General features: G+C 44.4%; 1 protein-coding gene across 1 annotated transcript in view; it reads left to right on the forward strand.

Moving 5' to 3' along the window:
• SPEF2 (sperm flagellar and cilia associated 2) overlaps positions 1 to 20,838 on the forward strand; it is a 1,087,451-nt gene that overhangs the window by 1,010,193 nt on the left and 56,420 nt on the right. Inside the window, exon 33 of the mRNA XM_086960525.1 lies at positions 3,642 to 3,833. Coding sequence (XP_086816651.1) covers positions 3,642 to 3,833 — 192 coding nt within the window. The remainder of the gene's footprint in view (positions 1 to 3,641; positions 3,834 to 20,838) is intronic.

Raw genomic sequence — 20,838 nt, forward strand, 5'->3', positions numbered from 1 at the left:
CCTACTCGTGGAGTTTGATCAACTCCTCCACTGCATCAGGTATCTGAAAAACCAGATGGTCCATCTCCAAATTGATCAGTTGGTGCAGCCAGTGGCCCTGAGACATCGTTGCATAGCCTTCCACCTCTGACCCAAAGAAGAGCCCGAGCTGTTGAAGTTGAAAAAAGAGCGAGTGAAAGGGCCCACACCATGCGTGTCGCCCATCTTAGTGGCCCACAAGCCAAAACAGACCGGGGAGGTGAGAATATGGTGATATGATTATAGATGGTCATCAGGCTGCTAGACTTACCATAAGATGTGGTATGGGCACTAAAGAGTCTGTACGTTGTGCCTTGGCATTCACAAAGGCATTAAGTCATCGAGCTTGTTTGGCAAATTCGGGGTTCTCAGAGGCTGTCCAGTTGACCTTGGTCTTCATGCCGTTTGATGGTGCCCTTTTTTTGGGAGTCAAGTTAATGCAGTGTTAAGACGCTTCTGTGATACACAGGTCTTTAGAGTCATAACTTTAAATTTTCTGGTACTGGTGTAACTTGTCTTTATGCTTGAGATGCAGACTATTTCTTTATAGGAGATTAAGCCTTGTTGGGGCTTTCTACATGTCCATTGTTAGTTTGACTGCTTGATGTTCCTGAAAGGGCAGATATTTTATTCTCAGTACCATTTTCCCTTTTTCAAAGTTGATATTGATTTAGTTGACCTAGGGAGGTTTCCCTTTGTCCCTTGACCTCTGAGGATGAGCTTTGTGCTCAAGAGGTTATTATCAAGAGATGCTTCTTCTTGTATGGAAAATTTTCTGACACAAGCTTCTTTGAAGCAGTTCAGTATTTTAAATTTTGAATGGTTTCGACCTTTCATTGTCTTTCATATGATCCTGCTAAGATGCCAAAGGATCGCTTTGGTCTTTACTCATTACTGTAATCAGCATAGTATGTCCTTACTATTCCTGTTGTTTGTATATTTATTATGGCCCTGATGGAGTCGGAGCTTACACTTAGTATTCATTTGAATACATGCTCTAGTGGTTCAACCGTCATTAAAGTCCTTTTGGACCATGCATTTTATGGTGTATGTTGATTTCTTTTTCTGAGCGGACTGCATATCTACATATTAATGATAAGTGCTTCCATTTTTTTAAGAAGTTGTGCAAGTAAATTCTGAGTTTATGGTGTATTCTTTGGATAACATGAGTTGGTGGCCTTCTCCTCTGTGGGAGGGGATAGGTAAATCAGGTGTTCATCCTGGGACTATGAAGGGGTGAACTCTGTTTCTTGTACTGTGTGGTAGGCAGTGTCGGAAACAATCTGTTGAAGACTTCTAATTGGAGATTCCTTACCTGTTTTCAGTCATACAGTTCATGGTATGGCGGTTTTAGGCTTCTTAGGAAGGTCTTCTTGTTATTCTCCTACAATGCTTTCCACATCTGTCTCAAGGTTATATATTACCTGTCCTCTTGGGGTATGTATCTATTTTCTCTGTGCTTAACAAGTCCTTGGAAAATGATGGCAGTTGCTTCTTGCAATCACATTTTGTTTCATAATACAAGTGTTGCATGTGCTTGTTGCAAACAAGGATTCATTTTATGTATGATTTCTATTAAATATTTCGATTTTTCCTTAGGTTATGTTTTGGTACTGCACTAATAGATGAGTTCCCTTTTGCAATAAACATTGTTGGTCTTAGTTTAAAAAAAAAAAAAACTTGCTTGCCTTGGTACTTTGAGCATACCCATGACTTGGGCCATGTTCTGACTGTCAGACGATGACACTGAAAGTCATGTGGGGGCAAGCTTTGTAGATACTTGCGGTCCGGAAGTAAATGTTGGGCAGCAAAATTCCATGAGTTGTCAGGCCACTTGTAGTCTATTATGACACAATATTATATATATTATGTATATCTCCAGGTAATACATCTTTGTGGCAACATTTTTATGCAACTGGCATATATGATAAATATCTATATTGGATTCAAATCTATTTGGTGCCATTCTAGTTTCTTTACAGGGCATTATCTAGCCTTTGAGTGGTCATTTTGTTCAAACACAATTCTTTATACCATGGAGGTATTATTCTTCAACTTTATTTGGTGTTCATTTATCTTGGTATAACAGAATGAGTTCTGAGAGCCTTCTTTCAATTTCATCAGGACAGTTTTTTATCTGATAAACTGTTGTAAAGAATACAGATTACTTGACTTTTGCTTTGCACTCTGGCCTTTTGGCCAACAAGTTCTCGTTCCACTTTGGGGATAGAGGATAATGCCGTTAACTGATAGATGGTTCTTTAAGAGTTTTTTCCTCCATTTCATTCAAGGACCGATCAATTCTCTTGGGCCTGTAGGGTTGATTTTTATTTATATGTTCTGTGACAGTGATCATGGATTCTTTTAAGAACCAAACTCTTTTTCTGTTATTTCTATATACATTTGGTCAGTTGTTAGTTATGACCGACTTGTTCTCTTTCAGAACTGTTGTAGGATTATTTCATAGACCCTCCTCCAGGGGGTATTGCTATGGTATTTAATTCAAAAGTTTAGGAATCTGCGGCTAGATGTCTCTATCAGATGTAAAAGTAATTTGTCTTCGGTAATGTAATATCTTGTAGAGACACAGTCTAGACACAGATTCATTAACTCCCTTCCCATCCTCCTCCCTATGTGAATGATCAATGAGGTAAGAGTTCTACCCTTTTTTCAGTACTGGTTTCATATACCGGTAATCACTATCTCAACTTATGTGGGGATTCAACAGGTCAATTGGCCTGGCCACATATGTTTTGTTTAGAAGTTGCCATACCATCCCTTTCCAAATGTGTGTGGTTGGTAGGGAGGGGGATGTTTTCTCTTTCTCACTGGATTAGACACCAGTGGGCAGTATTGATTTAATTTTTCTTTCTTTAAAAGTCTTTGTTTGATATCATCATACCTTGTATTGGCGTTATATATATGTCACGTAATGGTGTGATTCAGCAAACAACTTGTATTGTTTTGCTATTAACATGCCATTCATTACCTTTGATGAATGGACTAAAGACTGTAAGGTTTTCTTCCCTTACATGAGGGTTATTCACCAGGGTGCAGGATTTCACGTAGCCCTATGTTTTGTAGATTCTTTTGGGGTTTTGTTTAAAAAACATGTCTGGTATTAACATACCATTTGATGGTTTTTCTTTATTAATGTTTGAAAGATTTTGGCACACTGCTTCCACAACTAGTTTCTATAGTTGCTCCGCGTTCTGGCATGGAAGGTTACACAGAAGAAAGTGACGTCCACACCTCAGGGGACTTATATGGCTCCACTAACGTCATGACAGGAGTCGACGTTATCGCTGAGCCATACAACGCCGTCCCCCTGCGCGCAAAGGTACTGCTGAAAAATTCAGGATCAAGACTGGTGTATAAGGACAATTCAAAAGTTAATGAATCTGCTGCTAGACAGTGTCTCTACATTACCAAAGGTAAGTAACATTTACAATAGTGCTAGTAGCCAATTAACATCCCAGTTGCTTTGTCATCTAAAACACCCTTTATATTTCAGATGTTTGACTTATTCTGTATGGTCGCTTGTTTTGCCTTGACAACTAACTGTTACCTTGCCTACTGTGCAACCTCTCTGCTAATCAATTATGTTTCTCTGTTACCTTCAGTCTCTTGAGCTAATTGACGAATTACACCCTGGAACAGAGGACCATAAAGGGAGAGAAGTTGATACTTCCAGCACCCATAACACCCTCATTTCCCTGTCAGCTCTGTTTACAGTGTTCTCGCTAGGAGCAAGTGATAAAGGAGACAACTATAGATATTTCAGTGAGCAGAATAAAGATGCCACTTTTTTTAAGGTAGGTGAATGGAATACTTTCTGTGGAATATTTCCATAGGATAAAGACCTGGAGTCTATTTTCCTAAGTCGAGCTATGAGCTACTTCTGAATGTGTATTAGTAGATTTTTGCATAGCATAATTCAGGAATTTGTTCTGAGAAAGACCCCTTGATTTCTACAATAACCACTGATGTGCTCTGATCTGAGTGGTTACTTTTGAGTAGCATGCAAAAGGTTTTGCCATAAAATATTAAGAGTATAGAAAATTGTATGTCATAGCCCTGAAGAAGCAGTGGAACACATTTTGGCAGTACCCCGAGAAAGACAGTTATACACTGGAAGGATAACAGATTTGAAATATTTAGTTCAAGACACATTTTCTCATCTGTTTGTATAGGAATTATGAAGTTGATGTAAAAGAACTCAATAAGGAATTAATTAGAGGATTACAGAGTTATATGAGTGTACATTTCTGATAATTCGTTATCTATATTTATTTTATTTATTTATTTATTTAAAGAGTTTTATATAGCGCTGGCTAGACCCAAAGGTATCAGAGCGCTTTACATAAGGTTCCACATATTATCAAACTTAGTTACATATTACCAATGATACCAATAAAAGCATTTAAGGAGCATAAGGAAAAGAAAAATGGAGTGGGAAGGGTAAGGGGGTAGGAGAGAAAGGGGTAGGCTAAAGATACAACGGAGAGACGAAGGAAAAGTCTGCCTAAGGTCCGGCTGGAGTGGAAAGGGTAAGGGGTAGGGTGTGGATACAACGGAGAGAAGAAGGGAAAGTCTGCCCAAGGTCCGGCTGGGTAGGTGATGGCTGAGGGGGAATCCGCAGCCCATCTCCTCTACAGCTATCAGTCAAATATCTAGGTCTCAACAGAAAAACATTAAAGGGATAGAAGGCAAGAAGAACGGAATTTAGAGGGGGTAGGGTGAAGGGGTAGGAGGGAAATAGTACAGCGAGACGAAGGAACGTCTGCCCAATGTCCGGCTTGGTAGGTGATGGCCGAGGGGGGATCCACAGCCTGTCTCCTCCACAGCTAGCAAGTAGCTCCACTGGGCATTGGTCAAATGGCACGGTCTCCACAGTCGAGGGAAGGTTCAAAGAGAACATGTCCCAACGTGATCACCAGCTCACTGAACTCCATGTCATCCTCATCTGTGGGATACTCCACAGTGCTTTTTATTTTTCACTAGAAGATGGGTGCTCCCCCAGCTGTAGTGACTGCCTCACTGGCACAAAATCTTCTCTGTTAAACAACACTGCCTTCTTTGGTGAATTTAAAGTATAGGGCGAGGAATCTATCACGGAGTCTGTGCTTGCACAAACACGATTGATTGTTTTGGGTTTATCCCTTGCCAACGCCTTGTTTCTTGGTCTTCCGGTATGTACTTTTGATCTGCTGCTAGTCATTCACACTCCTGCACCTCATTGCTCATTCCTTCCTATCATTCTCGAAGAGACCCAGAAGTCTGGGCCAGATTTGCTCAGGGGCTGCGCTGTTCTCACTCCCCATGGCTGGCGTGCAGATGTTGCTGAAGTGACTGCTAAAGATATTTCTTTTTTTTTTGTACTGAAGCCCCATCTCAGGAGAAGTGTGGCTCAATGGTTAGAGCGGCAGACCCTGATGCAGAGGTCTAGCCCGGGACCAGGGTTCAATTCCCTGCCTCGGCGGGCCTTGGGCTCAAAATTCCACGGACCTGATAATTCTCGCCTCTGTGCCTATTCCAATCATGGAGTCCCACTCTGCAACTCTGGGCAATAGCTTGCTTAATCTCCATAACGGCCCCCACAACGCTGAGGATGCCTGGCCTCCACCTTGGGGTTGCCCAGGAGTGGATACCTCACAGGGAAAGCCAGGAACAACGCTAAGGATGCCTGGCCTCCACCTTGGGGTTGCCCAGGAGTGGATGCCTCACAGGGAAAGCCAGGATGGGTTCCACAGCGGTGTTCGTACAAGCGCCTTGAGACCCTTGCGGGTGAGTAGTGCGCTATACAAGTATCAATTTACATTTACATTTACATTACATTTACATTACATTACGTCCTGATTGTAGCGAGCGTGAGTTGATGCGCCGTGAGTGAGTGCTCAGAAGCAGACATCATCACTCTGATGGAGGGCAGATTGGCAGTCGATAGCCTGACAGGAAGTGAGCAGCCATTTTAGGCCAGGTGTGGAAGCGAGCGTGGAGTGAACCTCAACAAGAAGGGAGCGTCCATTTTAGACAAGTAGAGTCCAATGAATGCTGGAAATCAGCACGGTGTGGGCTATTACCCCATACAAAATCGTCCTGTTTGTTGTGATCGGGATTTGAGGCATCGTGAGATTGTGCTTCTTAGTAAGCATCGGCACTCGGGAGGAGGGCGGAGAGGCAGCGGGCACCTAGGCAGTCAGGCCGAAGCTGATGTAGTGCAGATCCTCTCAGCGAAAGAAGGATAGCGGGGGAATGAGCGGGCAGTGATTGACATAAAACGCTACATGAAGGGAGTGCCTAGTCCCAGGTGATGTGAGCAGGGAGGTCCGACCAACAGCCCTCGCTGTCAGCCCTGCCCTCGACAATGTACTTTTAGGGGCAAAAATATGTAGAGCAAAGGGTCGGATTAGACAAGAGCACAGGGTCGGATCGGACAAGGATGTCTTACCGTCAGTCCAGATAGCAGTAATGGTGACCTGTGTGAAGTGACGAGTAACCTGTGACGAGAGGAGCAGGTCCTGGAACTCAAGCAAGATGGAGGGCATGCTGCCTCACTGATCACTTGATCATTTTTCACATTAGATGAATTAATAAAATATAAAGACATCACAAACCATGTAATTGTTAATACGATTGTTGCACAACTGTTGTATATGGATTTAATTGTGAGCCGGGGGTGGGCGGGGCGGAGGAGATTGTTACTGGCTCAGCGGGTGAGCAGTGCATAGACTTTCTGTTCAGTTACTCCTAAAAACGGAATCTTGGATACAATAAAGAAGGCTGGTGGCAGGTAATACAGGATTTTGAGCCACAAGTATAGAATGCCCTTCCCGTGGCATGCATTTGGCCTCCAATTTCACCGTCTTCCAGAAAAAAATAAAAACGTATCTTTTTGGTTAACTGTTTCCCTCCCTGTGTCTTACCCTACCTTTTTTTCTTGTGTGGCTGTCCAGGGCCATGATGCACTATAATATTAAACAACTAAGTTAATTAATTAATTAATTAATTACAAATGTGCCTTCATTCAAGAGCTTGAGATAGGGACTGCAGTAGCCTCGATTTCTTCATGTTTTATAGGAGAATGGCGAGAAAACCACACTAGCACATTGATAGTTGTAAAAAGTGTGCTTATATTTGAGCCAGGACAGGTCCTTGCAGAATAACATACACAATGTTATCATCATGTTGTTATTTCTTTCTTTATTTATTTATTTCAAAGGTTTTATATAGCGCTGCGGACCCAAGAGTATCAGAGCGCTTTACAGGGGAGGTAAACATGATATGAAGGAGTGACAAAATGCAGAAAATTCACAAGAGAATAAAATATTGCATTCAGAGTAATTTACAAGTTGAGCAGACAAAATAAAATAAAATTAACAGTATGCGAAAATTTCACAAGGGATATAGTATTGCATTCAACTGAGCTAGGAAAAGAGAAAAGAGTGGACATGGTCAGAGTTAGTAATATTAGATACCCCAATATTTGCTGAGAAGAAGTACTTTGAGTTCTTTTTTGAAAAGAGAGTAAGAGGGGTTGCAATAAAGGGCCATGGGGAGAGTGTTCCAGAAGTTAGGAGCTTCAGAGAATGCACAGGATTGAGTCTTTTGACATTTTAGTCTGGGTGGGATTAAAAGAAGGGAGTCACTGCTCCTCAGGGACCTGGAACAACCTGCTTTTATTTAGTTTTATTGCAAGGTAAGAGGGGGTGTTTAGGTGAAGAGCTTTGTGAGTGATGCAAGCAATCTTGTAAGTGGATCTTCCTTCAACTGGGAGCCAGTCAGGTGGACTGGCTAGTGCCCTACATTAATCAGAGGAAATGACGCGCAGCGTGTGCGCGCCGGAGTCACGCCAGAGTCCAGCCCGTCTGCGCCCGTCCGCGCTGAGGACGGGCTGGACGGGGGGACCTATAGGTCGAACACTGTGGGCCATGGAATATTGAAATATTCCTTATTGGACATGCTACGCCTCCGACCCAAAACTGCTCTATGCTTTCACAGCCTCACTCCAGAGGACCTCATCGTGTCCAAGGGATGTGGGTGCTTCATGACAGACTCGGTCGACATGATTCCCGCCTTGTCCGTCACTCCTCGGAAGCCCTGCTCACCGGTCTCTCCTAGTGAACTGGGTATAGAATGCTTGCTCCTTAACGCGCGCTCACTCATTAAAAATAATATTATTTTTAAGGAGCTGGTTTTGGAGAAGAATCCAATCTGGGCTTTTATTACCGAAACGTGGGCTAAGGACTCCTCTGGTCCAGACCTTACTGAAGCAGTCCCGTGAGGTAATATAAATTGTATGGTCAAGTTATGTTCCCTAGCGCGTACCCCACCGACTCCATGTACGAGTTAAAGTGCATGTAACTTCCCTCCTGTACCAGCTATGAAGACGCAAATACATTTGCGTCCACCGTCAACTTGTCCTCTTTCAGACCCACCATGAATGGGTTGGATGGTCCGTTCCTAAGTATGCTATGCCAACGTCTTTTTGTAGTGTACTCCTACGTTTTTAGCCCTGGCTGAAGTAGGCCCTGAATCTCTGCCACCGAACCTCTTTTCTGGCTTCTGACTCCGAGAAATCTCTGCCCAGGCAGCCCCCGTATCCGTGAACTCTGACTTACTTCTAGCGCGGCCCTCCGTGCTCAGCTCAGCCTGCTGCCTGCCAAGATTGACTATAACCTTCGAGTTATCTGTTTCCCTCCCCGAAAATACATTCCTTCCTGCTAGCTTCAGTAAACATCCTTCCTCAGCTACAGGGCTAAAGGGCCGACCTGTCTCTATGCAAGTAATTCATAGCCTCTGTTGCCATGCTTTCCTGGAAGGCCCCTTGCCCCACGCTTCTCATACAGACACCCAGGCGCTTATACACGCACTCACAGCAAGTATAGACTAGCTTCTGCTCTAGAGACCTTTCTGCCCAGATAGCTTAGTTCCTAAACATCAGATATCAGATATGATAGAAGCACAAGTTGATCTGACATGCCAGACTTCTGTCTCTTTCCGTCAGTGTAAATGTCAAGTCCCCTGCACCCCTCCAGTTACACGTCATGCAGCTGTGCCCGCATCCAAGCTTCCGATTTCTGCTGACATTGCAACATTCTGTTAGCACCACCCCTTGGTGCCACCCACTTGTGTCACCTATCAGTGACGTTTCCAGAACACACCTCTAGTTCACGCCTCTTGATTACGTACATGTGCCACGTGTATATTGTTATCTTGTCTTCTCTCAGCTGTTACGCCTCTTGCACTGTTACTTATGGAATGAAATAAGTATATAAGCTATGTACTGTTAATAAAATGTAGCGCTCTATCCCTTCTGACACCCCGTGTGGTGGTCAGAACATGATATCCTGATTCCTTTATGAGGAATAAAACCCTTAGAAACTCTTACACCACGGACTCTGTTTTCCTTCATTTTGATTGAGTTATTATTGATTAAGTACTTACCTGCATAGAAATTAAGAGAGTAAATTAATTATTTACGTCATTTTGGCGCCCGAATAGGGACCCCTCCCCCACCTCACGCGCCGGTTGGCGCGTTGCATACTGTGTCCCCTGCCATCAGTTAGATGGAACACACGTGTACTGGCAGGATTTCCTGCATCTCCCTCTGACCCACGGAGGTGACGAAGACTGCAATCAGTGCCCAGACGAGGCGGTGAGGAGTGCGGAGGATCCCGACCAGAGCCCAGCCGAAAGAAGCAAGGTCCGAGGTGTGAAGAGGCCCACCAGTTTTCCGAAGTTTTCCGAAGTTTTTCCGAAGTTTTTCCGAAGTTTTCCGAAGTTCCGAGTCGAGTCCAGTCGAGTTTTCCGAGGCCTTCTGTTTTCCGTGCTTCCCGGTGAGTACCATTGCTGGGTCGTATCTAGACGGGTTTGGGTACGCAAGTCCGGTCTGCACTGTTTTTAGGCAGTGTATCTGTACTGTTTAGCAGTATATCTAGTATTCCGAATTTCTGAAATTCTGCACTGTTACAACAGTGTATCTGTACTGTTGAGCAGTACATCTAGTATAGAGGGGTAGTCATCTATGTTTTAAATGTTTTTGTAATTAATATCGTGGTATGAATGTGATTGTTTTGTGCATTATTGTGTTTTCTTGTATAAATAGTTACAGTCGAAATTAAGTATCAAGGATCAAGCATTTCAGTATCAAGTAGGCACAATGCCGTTTTTCAACAAGTTAAAGCAGATAGGAACTAGGAAAGGGATGTTAGAGGAAGAGATTCCAATCCCCCCTAGGGACACTCCAGGTAATTTCATGTATAATAAGCATGGCATAGACGCCATCCTGTATCTAGAATTATGGTCCGATTATACCAAGCACTTAGAGGAAAGATACCGATGGCCAGTTAACGGAACATGGGATGCCGAGTGCATCATAAAGGTAGAAGAAGTATTACGGAAAAAGAAAGCCAGACAATCTCAGAAAGACGCCATAGAATTTTGGCGTAAGGAATCACGTAAACGTGCTGAAAGAGCACTCCGTAGAGAAGACAGACTTAAAGAATCAGAAAAGGCCCAAGAAAACGAATTAGTTATTGAGGGAATTCGAGTAAAATCAGAACAAATAGATCGTATCCAAAATAGCCAAGTGAACAACATGTATCTTTTGGCCGAAGGTACCCCTGACGCCATTTCAGAAATGCCGAAAAATTTGCCGTCACCATTGGTTCCAACTAAAGTAATGCACAAGACTACTAAAGACATATTCCTAAATTCCTATCTAGACGATGTAGCACCAGCTTACACCAATCTGCCTGTTCGTGCCCTGCCTACAGACAGGGACGGGGGTGGTATTCCGCCCCCAGGTCACGTTCCGCCGGTACCACAACAGACTTCTCCTGTTCCGCCAGCCCCGCCACTTCCCGTACTCAAAACTGGCCTACCGAAACCACGTTTACCTGATCCACCCAAACGACAAATTCCAGTCCAGATACAGACCCCACAGGGAGGTAATGTACAAGCGTCCGCTTCAGGAGGTGCGACCGCGGGTCCTCAGACCCCGCCACCAACTCACAGATTCAATCTCAAAGATATGCAGAGTCCTCTCACGTACAGGTCTCCCCACTCCTCTAATTCATCCCGCCTTGACGCATTAAAAGAAAACATGTCAGTCTGCAGATATGATCCAGTACCCGGAAAGGACGATTTAATGATATTGGCACCATTACGGTTAAGATCCGCTACTGATAGCTTGTTATGCTATGCAGGAATGAAGGATCGTCTAGACAGAATATATGAGTTTGTTCAAACAGGAAAGGACTCTGACAGTATTAAGGATGCCATGGAGAAACAGAAAGTTGGCATGCAAGCACTGATACTACGATTTTTCATAAATTGTCTAATAAGAGAACGAGACAGGCCCGGAACAGATCAGAGTGAATTAGACGCATTGAACAAGTGGGGTCAAAATATAGCTGATGGAAAACATGACAGACAAAATTGCATAGAGTCTATGTATAAGAAGATTAAGAAAGCAGTGATAGCAGTACACCAGAAAGAGAAAGAAAAGGCTTCCTCCGAGGAGGAAGAAGTACAGGAAGAATCCGAAAGAGATATAGGAACAATAGCATATGTAGGTAAGGGAACTTACCTTAGGAAGAGTATCCGTCCGGAGAGCAGGAGAGTTTTCTTCTCTGCCTTAACAAATCCGAATTCTGCTGAGCATCAGTTCCAGGAAACTGATAAACGGCTTCGAGATCGAGTTGGGTACCATGTACTTAATTCTATGGATGAACAAGAACTAGCCCGATCAGCTGTATCATGGGCCGAAAATGCAGACATATATAATGATGACACAGTGGCGCAGACATTTCTGAACCTCTCCCCCGACGAACAGAAATTAGCAGGTGTATACATGATTCAGCACCTTCTTATCAAATACAGGAAACACTATTCTAATCCAGGTCCTTTACACGAAACACTAGAAGCACTACTGATGGATAGATGGAGAGGCTTAAGCACTAAATTAATTCAAATAATTCTAGAACAACGACACAGATATGATACCTTTGTAAACTCTGAATACATTCCCGCCCCACCTCCAGAAAGGAAAATGTACCATATGCAATGCGGGGGTGGCATTGAAAGTCAGAACCCCTTACGAGAAGTGCACCCTGTTATGGGTGAGGATAAAACTTTGAAACGCGTGTATGTACACACGCCTCTGACTAAATTAGAACTGTTAGAAATGAAGAAACTAGTACCATGCCATGATAAAGACCCTGCAGGTTTTCACAGAGAGCTTAAAGACATGTTACTGATGGGAGATTACACGTATGATGACATCATGAAAATGTTGAAAGTATTATTGCCTACGGGAATATTCGAGAAATTAAAGGAAAAGGAATGGGAGGTGGGAGACACAAAGATAGCATGGGCAGAAATAGAGGACGAAGAAAGAAAACGGGTTCCAGGGTTAGGCCTTGGGGACAAAACTAAAGCATTACCAGGTTTGATAGTACAGGTCCTGCCCAGATTGTTGACAACTAGAAAAGAAGATTGGGACGCAATTTCGTCCTGTAAACAGAAACAAGATGAAGATACTAGTGACTTTTATTCAAGATTCGAGAAATGTTTTATTATAAATAGTGGTCTAAAAACTAGTAGCGAGTCATATCCACACCTTTTTGTAACCAAATTAGTCGAGAACGCCCTACCATTAGTTAAAAATAGAGTATATAAAGTCGAGAGTACATGGCAAGCAAATACGCCATCCCAGATGTTACAAATGTTACAATATCACCAGAATAGAATTAGGGAAGAACAAGATCAGGAACAGAAACGTATGAAAGACACGAAAATGAAAATGTTAGTAGCTCAGACGGTCCCATCCGACAGTCACAGAAAAGGTACGACCCAGACAAGTCACACTACGGCTCCCGTTAAAGGGACATGTAACTACTGCAAGCAGCCAGGTCACTACGTACACGAATGCCCAGTTCTGAAACATAACATAGCGACAGGTAAAACTAAAGAAAGACCGCATCCGCCTAGACAAGACCATAACCAGCATCAGTCTACACAGAATACACAGCCTATGCATGCATCCGCACAGACAGCACAGACCGTAGCAGTACCACAGCCACAGCCCATTGCTGCAACTCAGCAAGTTTCACAACAGATGTACCAGTATGCCCAGTCTGCTTACCCCGAATATTCCCGATATACATGAAACAGCCTAGAGAGGGAAGGTGGCTTGCCTCTTATTGAGATTCCTGTAGATCAAGAAGGTCCTTATGTACACAGTCAAGTATTGGGAAAAGACAGAAAGTTTTTAATTGACACAGGGGCAAGTCGCACTACAATAAGTCATGACGAAGTTCCAGGGGCACCCCTCTCAGGCTCACAAAATGTTTCCCTTGGTTTTTCGGGACAGCCTATTGTAAATGAAGTCTCCGAACCAGTCCCCCTGGCTGTGGGTCCATTATCACGTGTTACAGACTTATTACTCACGAAATCATGTCCAGAAAATCTATTAGGAATTAAAACATTGAAGGCTCTAGGAGCTATAATCTGCTGTTCCCCGGAGGGAGTTAGACTCTTTCTGCGGGATTTCAAGGGTCACTATGTTCTGCGTGAGTTTGACGTCAGATTAAAAAATGTACCTGATTACTTGTGGGCAAAAGGCCCAACTGATGTAGGATGTATGCACATTACACCATACCGCGTTACACTCAAGGCAGGTGTTGTATTACCCAGAATCAGACAATACAAGTTACCACCCGATGCTATAGTGGCTTTACTGAAAATCATTGAAGAGCTCATTGCCCAAGGAGTGGTCGTCGAGACCGACTCCAATATCTGTAACTCGCCCATCATTCCGATTCTTAAACGTACAGATCCCAATGCACCGCCAGTATATCGGCTGGTGATTGATCTTCGAGAATTGAATAAATGCATTATCCCACAGTATCCTGTGGTCCCCGATATCTCATCCTTATTGACTGCTATTGATTCAGAAGCAACGTTCTTCACTGTAATTGATCTCAAGAACGCCTTCTTCAGCGTGCCTATTGATCCAGAGAGCCAATATCTCTTCGGATTCTGTTTAAATGGACGCAGTTTCAAATTTTCGCGCGCACCTCAAGGATTCACAGAAAGCCCCAGCATCTATAGTCAAGCACTGAAGAGACAACTAGATTGTATTCAAATGCCAGTTAACACCGCTTTACTGCAATACGTCGATGATCTGCTGATCACCGCACAAAGTGAGCCCGAATGTGAAAAAGCATCATTAACAGTTCTACACTTTCTGGCCGACAAGGGACACAAGGTGTCTCCTTCGAAGCTACAATTCTGTGTTCAGCAAGTTGTGTACTTGGGTCACTTGCTGTCCAAAGTGGGGAGACAGCTCACTCCCGATCGCATTCAGTTAATTGCAAATATGCCACAACCGCAGACACAAAAGGAAGTGCGGGCCTTCATAGGCCTCACCTCGTACTGCAGACAATGGATTCCCCAGTATGCATTTCTAGCCAAGCCACTCATCCAGTTAACAACACAGGAGGCAGCGATTTCGACTGCCCTCCCTTGGACTCAGGAACACACACAAGCTTTTGAAGACTTAAAGAAAGCCTTATGTCAAGCACCAGTTTTAGCGACACCATGTTACAACAAACCGTTTACACTTTTTGTTACAGAACGTGATGGTACAGCGTTGTCTGTCCTCACCCAAGACCAAGCAGGTTCACATAAGCCTTGTGCTTATTTTTCTAGTACATTGGATTCAGTAGCCCAAGCACTCCCTGCGTGCTTAAAGTCAGTAGCAGCAACAGCGTTAGCAATCAGACAGAGCGATTCAATTGTTCTAGGTCATCAGTTAACAGTACAAGTTCCACATTCTGTAGAGGTTTTGTTAAACAGAACCCAGACTCAACACTTGACTATAGCACGATTGACAGGTTATGAATTAACACTATTCCAGCCACACATAGAAATCAGACGCTGCAGTATCTTGAACCCAGCAACACTGTTACCTACAGTTATGACAGATCCAGCTCCACATGATTGTATAGAAATAATTAATGCAGTAACTAAGCCTAGACGAGACTTAACAGATGTCCCATTGACAAATCCAGACCTGACACTTTATGTGGACGGTTCATGCATGAGAACAAGTACAGGAGAATTAGTGGCCGCGTATGCCGTGACCACTGAAACTGAAGTTAAAGAAACACATCGTATTGATACACTGTCTGCTCAAGCAGCCGAGCTCATCGCTCTGACCCGAGCTTGTATTCTAGCCAAGAACAGAAATGTTAACATATATACTGATTCCCGTTATGCCTTCGGAGTTGTACACGATTTCGGAGTCCTCTGGCAAGAACGAGGTTTTCTGACTTCCCATGGGGCCAAGATACAACATGGCCCCCTCATTCAAGCACTGTTAGAAGCAATACATTTGCCCTCGGGCATATCAGTCATGAAGTGTAAGGCACATACTAAAGTCACAGATTCTGTTTCCCAGGGTAACGACCTGGCAGACCAGACAGCAAAACATACAGCACTAACTCACACCCAGATTACTGACATAACAAAAACAATAGTACCAACAAAGTGTATGGCAGTTAGAGATCCCGCCCTAGACGTAATTGATATCCAGACACATGCTACTCCAGAGGAGATAAAGAAATGGACTGAACTAGGAGGGATTCAGACAGATCAAGGTTGGGTGACGAAGGGAAAATCTATATGGTTTCTCCCCGACTCAATGGTTCAGGTCATGATAAATACAGCACATAGCCCGGCACATCTAGGAGAGAAGGCGATGTTAGACAGTTTACAGAATCTCTGGTACAACAAACACTTACGAGCAGCAGCAAAACAGAAAGTGCGTACTTGCATGATCTGTTGTCAGTTCAATCCAGGTAAAAGCGTCCCTGTTGAGCAAGGAGGATTTCATCCTCCCGATCACCCTTTTGAAGTCCTCCAGATGGATTATATCCAGATGAATAGCTGTCGAGGTTTTAAATATGTCCTTGTAATTGTTTGTGCTCTGTCCCGTTGGACCGAAGCATACCCAGTCCCAGACTACACTGCTCCGACCACTGCCAGACAGTTGGTTCGTGAATTCTTCCCACGGTACGGTTTGCCCCGTGTCGTGTATTCAGATAACGGACAGCCGTTCTCGTCCGCGTTGATGAAACAGGTTTCCCTTTTGCTAGGATATCAGTGGAGGTTCCACTGTGTCCGACATCCCGAAGCAGCCGGCCTTGTAGAAAGGCATAATCAGACACTAAAAATCCGCCTTGCCAAGATCTGTCAGGAAAAAGGGGTCGACTGGATAGTCGCCCTGCCCGTGGCACTATTCTACATGAGAATGGTCGCCCATTCTAGATCAGGGCTATCCCCGTACGAAGTGGTCTTTGGCAGACCACCGAATATGTGGGGGACGCCCATTCCGAAGAAAATCACTGATGTTGATTGTAATATGTTGACAGATTACCTTGCCTCCTTGATGTCTGCACTCCAATCATGTCGTTCACAGGTTGCCGCAGCCTTCCCTGACAATACCGATGTGAAGGCGCATGAGGTCCGTCCTGGGGACCTGGTACTCGTCCGGAATTTCGACCGGAAAAGTCCGCTGGAGCCCCGCTGGAAATCCCCGAAGACCGTTCTGCTCACCACCAGGACCGCTGTGAAAATCGAGGGGAGAAAGGGGTGGGTCCATACGAGTCACATCAAACTTTGCAATGAACTAAAAAACGGACTGAAACAGGACTCTGACTCGTCCACCCCCACCAAAGACTGTGCTGAAACGAAAGACTTTACCGTTACCGAACGAGAAAAGACTCCCCAAGAACTATATCGAATGAAACTCAGATCTAGCAAGTCAGACAGTTTAATTGTTTAAGTCCTCCCCTAGGTGAATCGGTTAAATAGTTTCTGACATGTATCCCCTAGATCGAGATAGAGAGAGAGAGAGAGAAGCAAAGAAACGTACATACTGCAAATCACTGCGTAGTCACTGCATAGTGACGTTGTTAATAATGTTTTTTCTAAGTATTCTAATTATTATTGCCAGCATTCTGCTACCTATATATTGGCCTATTTTCAGGCGTGAACAATCTGCTTACAATGTCTCTGCTGAACACACTTTTAGTGAACTTCCTGCACATGAACTCTCTTACAGACTTGCGCTGCGCAATAATACATTCATTAGTATGTTACACCACTCCCATCAGACAAATAATGCTACAGACTGTTGGATATGTGGCCGACTCCCTCCCTACCAGAATTACAAGGGAGCTCTGCCCCTCTTTCCGTACCCGTTCACTCACAATGGCTCCTGTGGGGCATGGTTTAAAATAATTAATTCCTTAGATCCTGATACTGCTGTTTTCGATGGGGGCTGGGTTTGGGGAAACTTGAACTTAGTCCTGCTCAACGTCTGTTACCCTGATAAAGAGGGACTTCCCACTCGAATAGGAACTGATCTAGAAAATGAAGTATATGGATTAGGTAATTACACAATTAGCCTTATGATCCTTACTGTTGAATCCGAAGCTGCTCCAGTTTTGCCCCATATGTTAGTATTACCAGTCACAGGTGAATTATGTGTTAGCAAGAAAGGTTCAGTACACGTAGGTCATAGTAAATGCACTACTGTGGTCGAATTCAGTGACCATGGTAAATCGTCCTTTAAAGCTACCAGTCATTCCTACTTTGTTTGTGGTCATACCGCATACCTTCGTCTACCTCCAGATTGGGATGGTACCTGTTACATTGCATTCCTTCTGCCACCTGTTTTTCTAGCTCCCCCTGATTACCATAGAAATACGAATCTAGCACCGAATAGACCCAAAAGAGATATTCCCCTTGTCGACTACACAGAAACGGCATGGGAACAGTACACTGATTTCAATAAAGGATTCTTTTTCTTCCTAGGACCTGTCCAAAACAGTAAATTGATACGCAGATTAACTAGAACACTTGAAGCAGTAGTACATGAAACTGCCTCCGCCTTAGGTAACTTAACAGAGGAGCAATCTGCTATGCGGGTTGTTGTCCTTCAAAATCGTCTTGTAATTGACGTCATCTTGGCAGATAGAGGTGGAGCCTGTAAGGTCATCGGGTCAAGTTGCTGTGTTTTCATTCCACAAAATGCACCATCTGTCTATCAAGCTATTACCCGTCTGCATAAAATTGCAAATCAGATACATCAGAATCCAGGCACCTGGACTTGGTCCGGTTGGTTCTGGACTACGTTAACAGCTTGGGGATGGAAGATCTTATCCTTCCTAGGCATTGGCCTTGTTATAGTATTCAGCTGCTGCCTGTGCCTGCAGTGTGGGCCAGCGATTTGTGGACTGTGTGCCACATCGTGCATTGAACATTCCAGTTGTCTCTCAAACAGTCAAAGAAAGAAAGATGAACATATAATGTTACAAGAACAGACTGATCGATTCATGAGGATCGATATATCATGAAGGGTCCGTAGGGAACAAGGAGGGAATGAGGTAATATAAATTTTATGGTCAAGTTATGTTCCCTAGCGCGTACCCCACCGACTCCATGTACGAGTTAAAGTGCATGTAACTTCCCTCCTGTACCAGCTATGAAGACGCAAATACATTTGCGTCCACCGTCAACTTGTCCTCTTTCAGACCCACCATGAATGGGTTGGATGGTCCGTTCCTAAGTATGCTATGCCAACGTCTTTTTGTAGTGTACTCCTACGTTTTTAGCCCTGGCTGAAGTAGGCCCTGAATCTCTGCCACCGAACCTCTTTTCTGGCTTCTGACTCCGAGAAATCTCTGCCCAGGCAGCCCCCGTATCCGTGAACTCTGACTTACTTCTAGCGCGGCCCTCCGTGCTCAGCTCAGCCTGCTGCCTGCCAAGATTGACTATACTCTTCGAGTTATCTGTTTCCCTCCCCGAAAATACATTCCTTCCTGCTAGCTTCAGTAAACATCCTTCCTCAGCTACAGGGCTAAAGGGCCGACCTGTCTCTATGCAAGTAATTCATAGCCTCTGTTGCCATGCTTTCCTGGAAGGCCCCTTGCCCCACGCTTCTCATACAGACACCCAGGCGCTTATACACGCACTCACAGCAAGTATAGACTAGCTTCTGCTCTAGAGACCTTTCTGCCCAGATAGCTTAGTTCCTAAACATCAGATATCAGATATGATAGAAGCACAAGTTGATCTGACATGCCAGACTTCTGTCTCTTTCCGTCAGTGTAAATGTCAAGTCCCCTGCACCCCTCCAGTTACACGTCATGCAGCTGCGCGCGCATCCAAGCTTCCGATTTCTGCTGACATTGCAACATTCTGTTAGCACCACCCCTTGGTGCCACCCACTTGTGTCACCTATCAGTGACGTTTCCAGAACACACCTCTAGTTCACGCCTCTTGATTACGTACATGTGCCACGTGTATATTGTTATCTTGTCTTCTCTCAGCTGTTACGCCTCTTGCACTGTTACTTATGGAATGAAATAAGTATATAAGCTATGTACTGTTAATAAAATGTAGCGCTCTATCCCTTCTGACACCCCGTGTGGTGGTCAGAACATGATATCCTGATTCCTTTATGAGGAATAAAACCCTTAGAAACTCTTACACCACGGACTCTGTTTTCCTTCATTTTGATTGAGTTATTATTGATTAAGTACTTACCTGCATAGAAATTAAGAGAGTAAATTAATTATTTACGTCACCCGGATGGGTACTGTCTGACTCGGCAGGATAGAGTCGGCCGGGTCGGTGGCGGCTTAGCCATCCTGCATAGGGACAACTTTCAATGTCATACCACGCTTCTATCTGACCCCAAGGATGCTATTCAGGTGGCCTATTTCTCATTACATGATTCCCATATTTCTCCATTTAATGGGATTTTGGTCTATCGTCCGCCCGGTCCCAGAGCAGACTTTAGTCTAAAACTGCTTCAGCTCTTGGAGCCCTACTTTGGTCGGGAGAATCTGACTATTCTGGGTGATTTTAATTTTCATTTAGAATTATTGGAATCACATGACACCTCCGCGTTGCTGGAAGCTCTGACAGCATGTGGATTCACTCAACTGGTGAAAGGACCCACCCACCGAGCTGGTCATACGCTCGATGGTATTTTCTCTAATGACCAGAGACTCTCAGTTATGGTTCCTTTCTCCCTCTCCTGGTCAGACCACTTGGCCGTGCCTTTCAAAGTGGCCTTCCCTAGTCAGGAAAGTGTCATGAAAGTCCCGAGTACCTTTGAAGTACGCAGGAACTTTAAAAACATCGGTGAACACTCTTTTGACCCTTGGATTTCTAGTCTGTCTTCTATTTGGGAGATGGATCCCTCCTCAGCGGTGCCGCATTGCGATAACATTCTTAAAGAGGCCTTGGACGAACTGGCGCCAGCTCGGTCCTGCTATTCAGCAAGGAAAAGACCATCAGCCCCTTGGTTCTCTGAACAACTCAGACTCCTTAGGTAGGAAGTAAGGAGACAGGAGCGTCGATGGCAGGCCAGTTGGGATCTCAAAGACAGGGAAGCTCATAAAACCCTGCTCAAGAGATATAAATCGGAAGTTATCAGGACCAAGCAAGACTACTTTGTGGCCCTGACTTCCTCTCTTTCATCTCCCAAAGAGCTCTTCAGGATCGTGGACTCTCTCACATCTCTCCAGGTCCCCGATCCAGTTGTTCCATCTCAGGAGCTCTGCAATGACATCGCTCGCTTCTTCCAGTCCAAAATAGCGGACATCTACACTGCCCTGGAGTCTCAGAGGCTTTCTACGGCGGAGCCATCAGTTACTGTAGTCCCGGATGTTCCATCGGCTGAGCCTCCCTTGGCCGGCTATCTGGAATCCTTCCCCCCGCTCTCCCTACAAGATC

The sequence above is a fragment of the Lissotriton vulgaris genome, chromosome 3_1 (genome assembly GCF_964263255.1).
Source record: "Lissotriton vulgaris chromosome 3_1, aLisVul1.2, whole genome shotgun sequence".
Taxonomy (NCBI): domain Eukaryota; kingdom Metazoa; phylum Chordata; class Amphibia; order Caudata; family Salamandridae; genus Lissotriton; species Lissotriton vulgaris.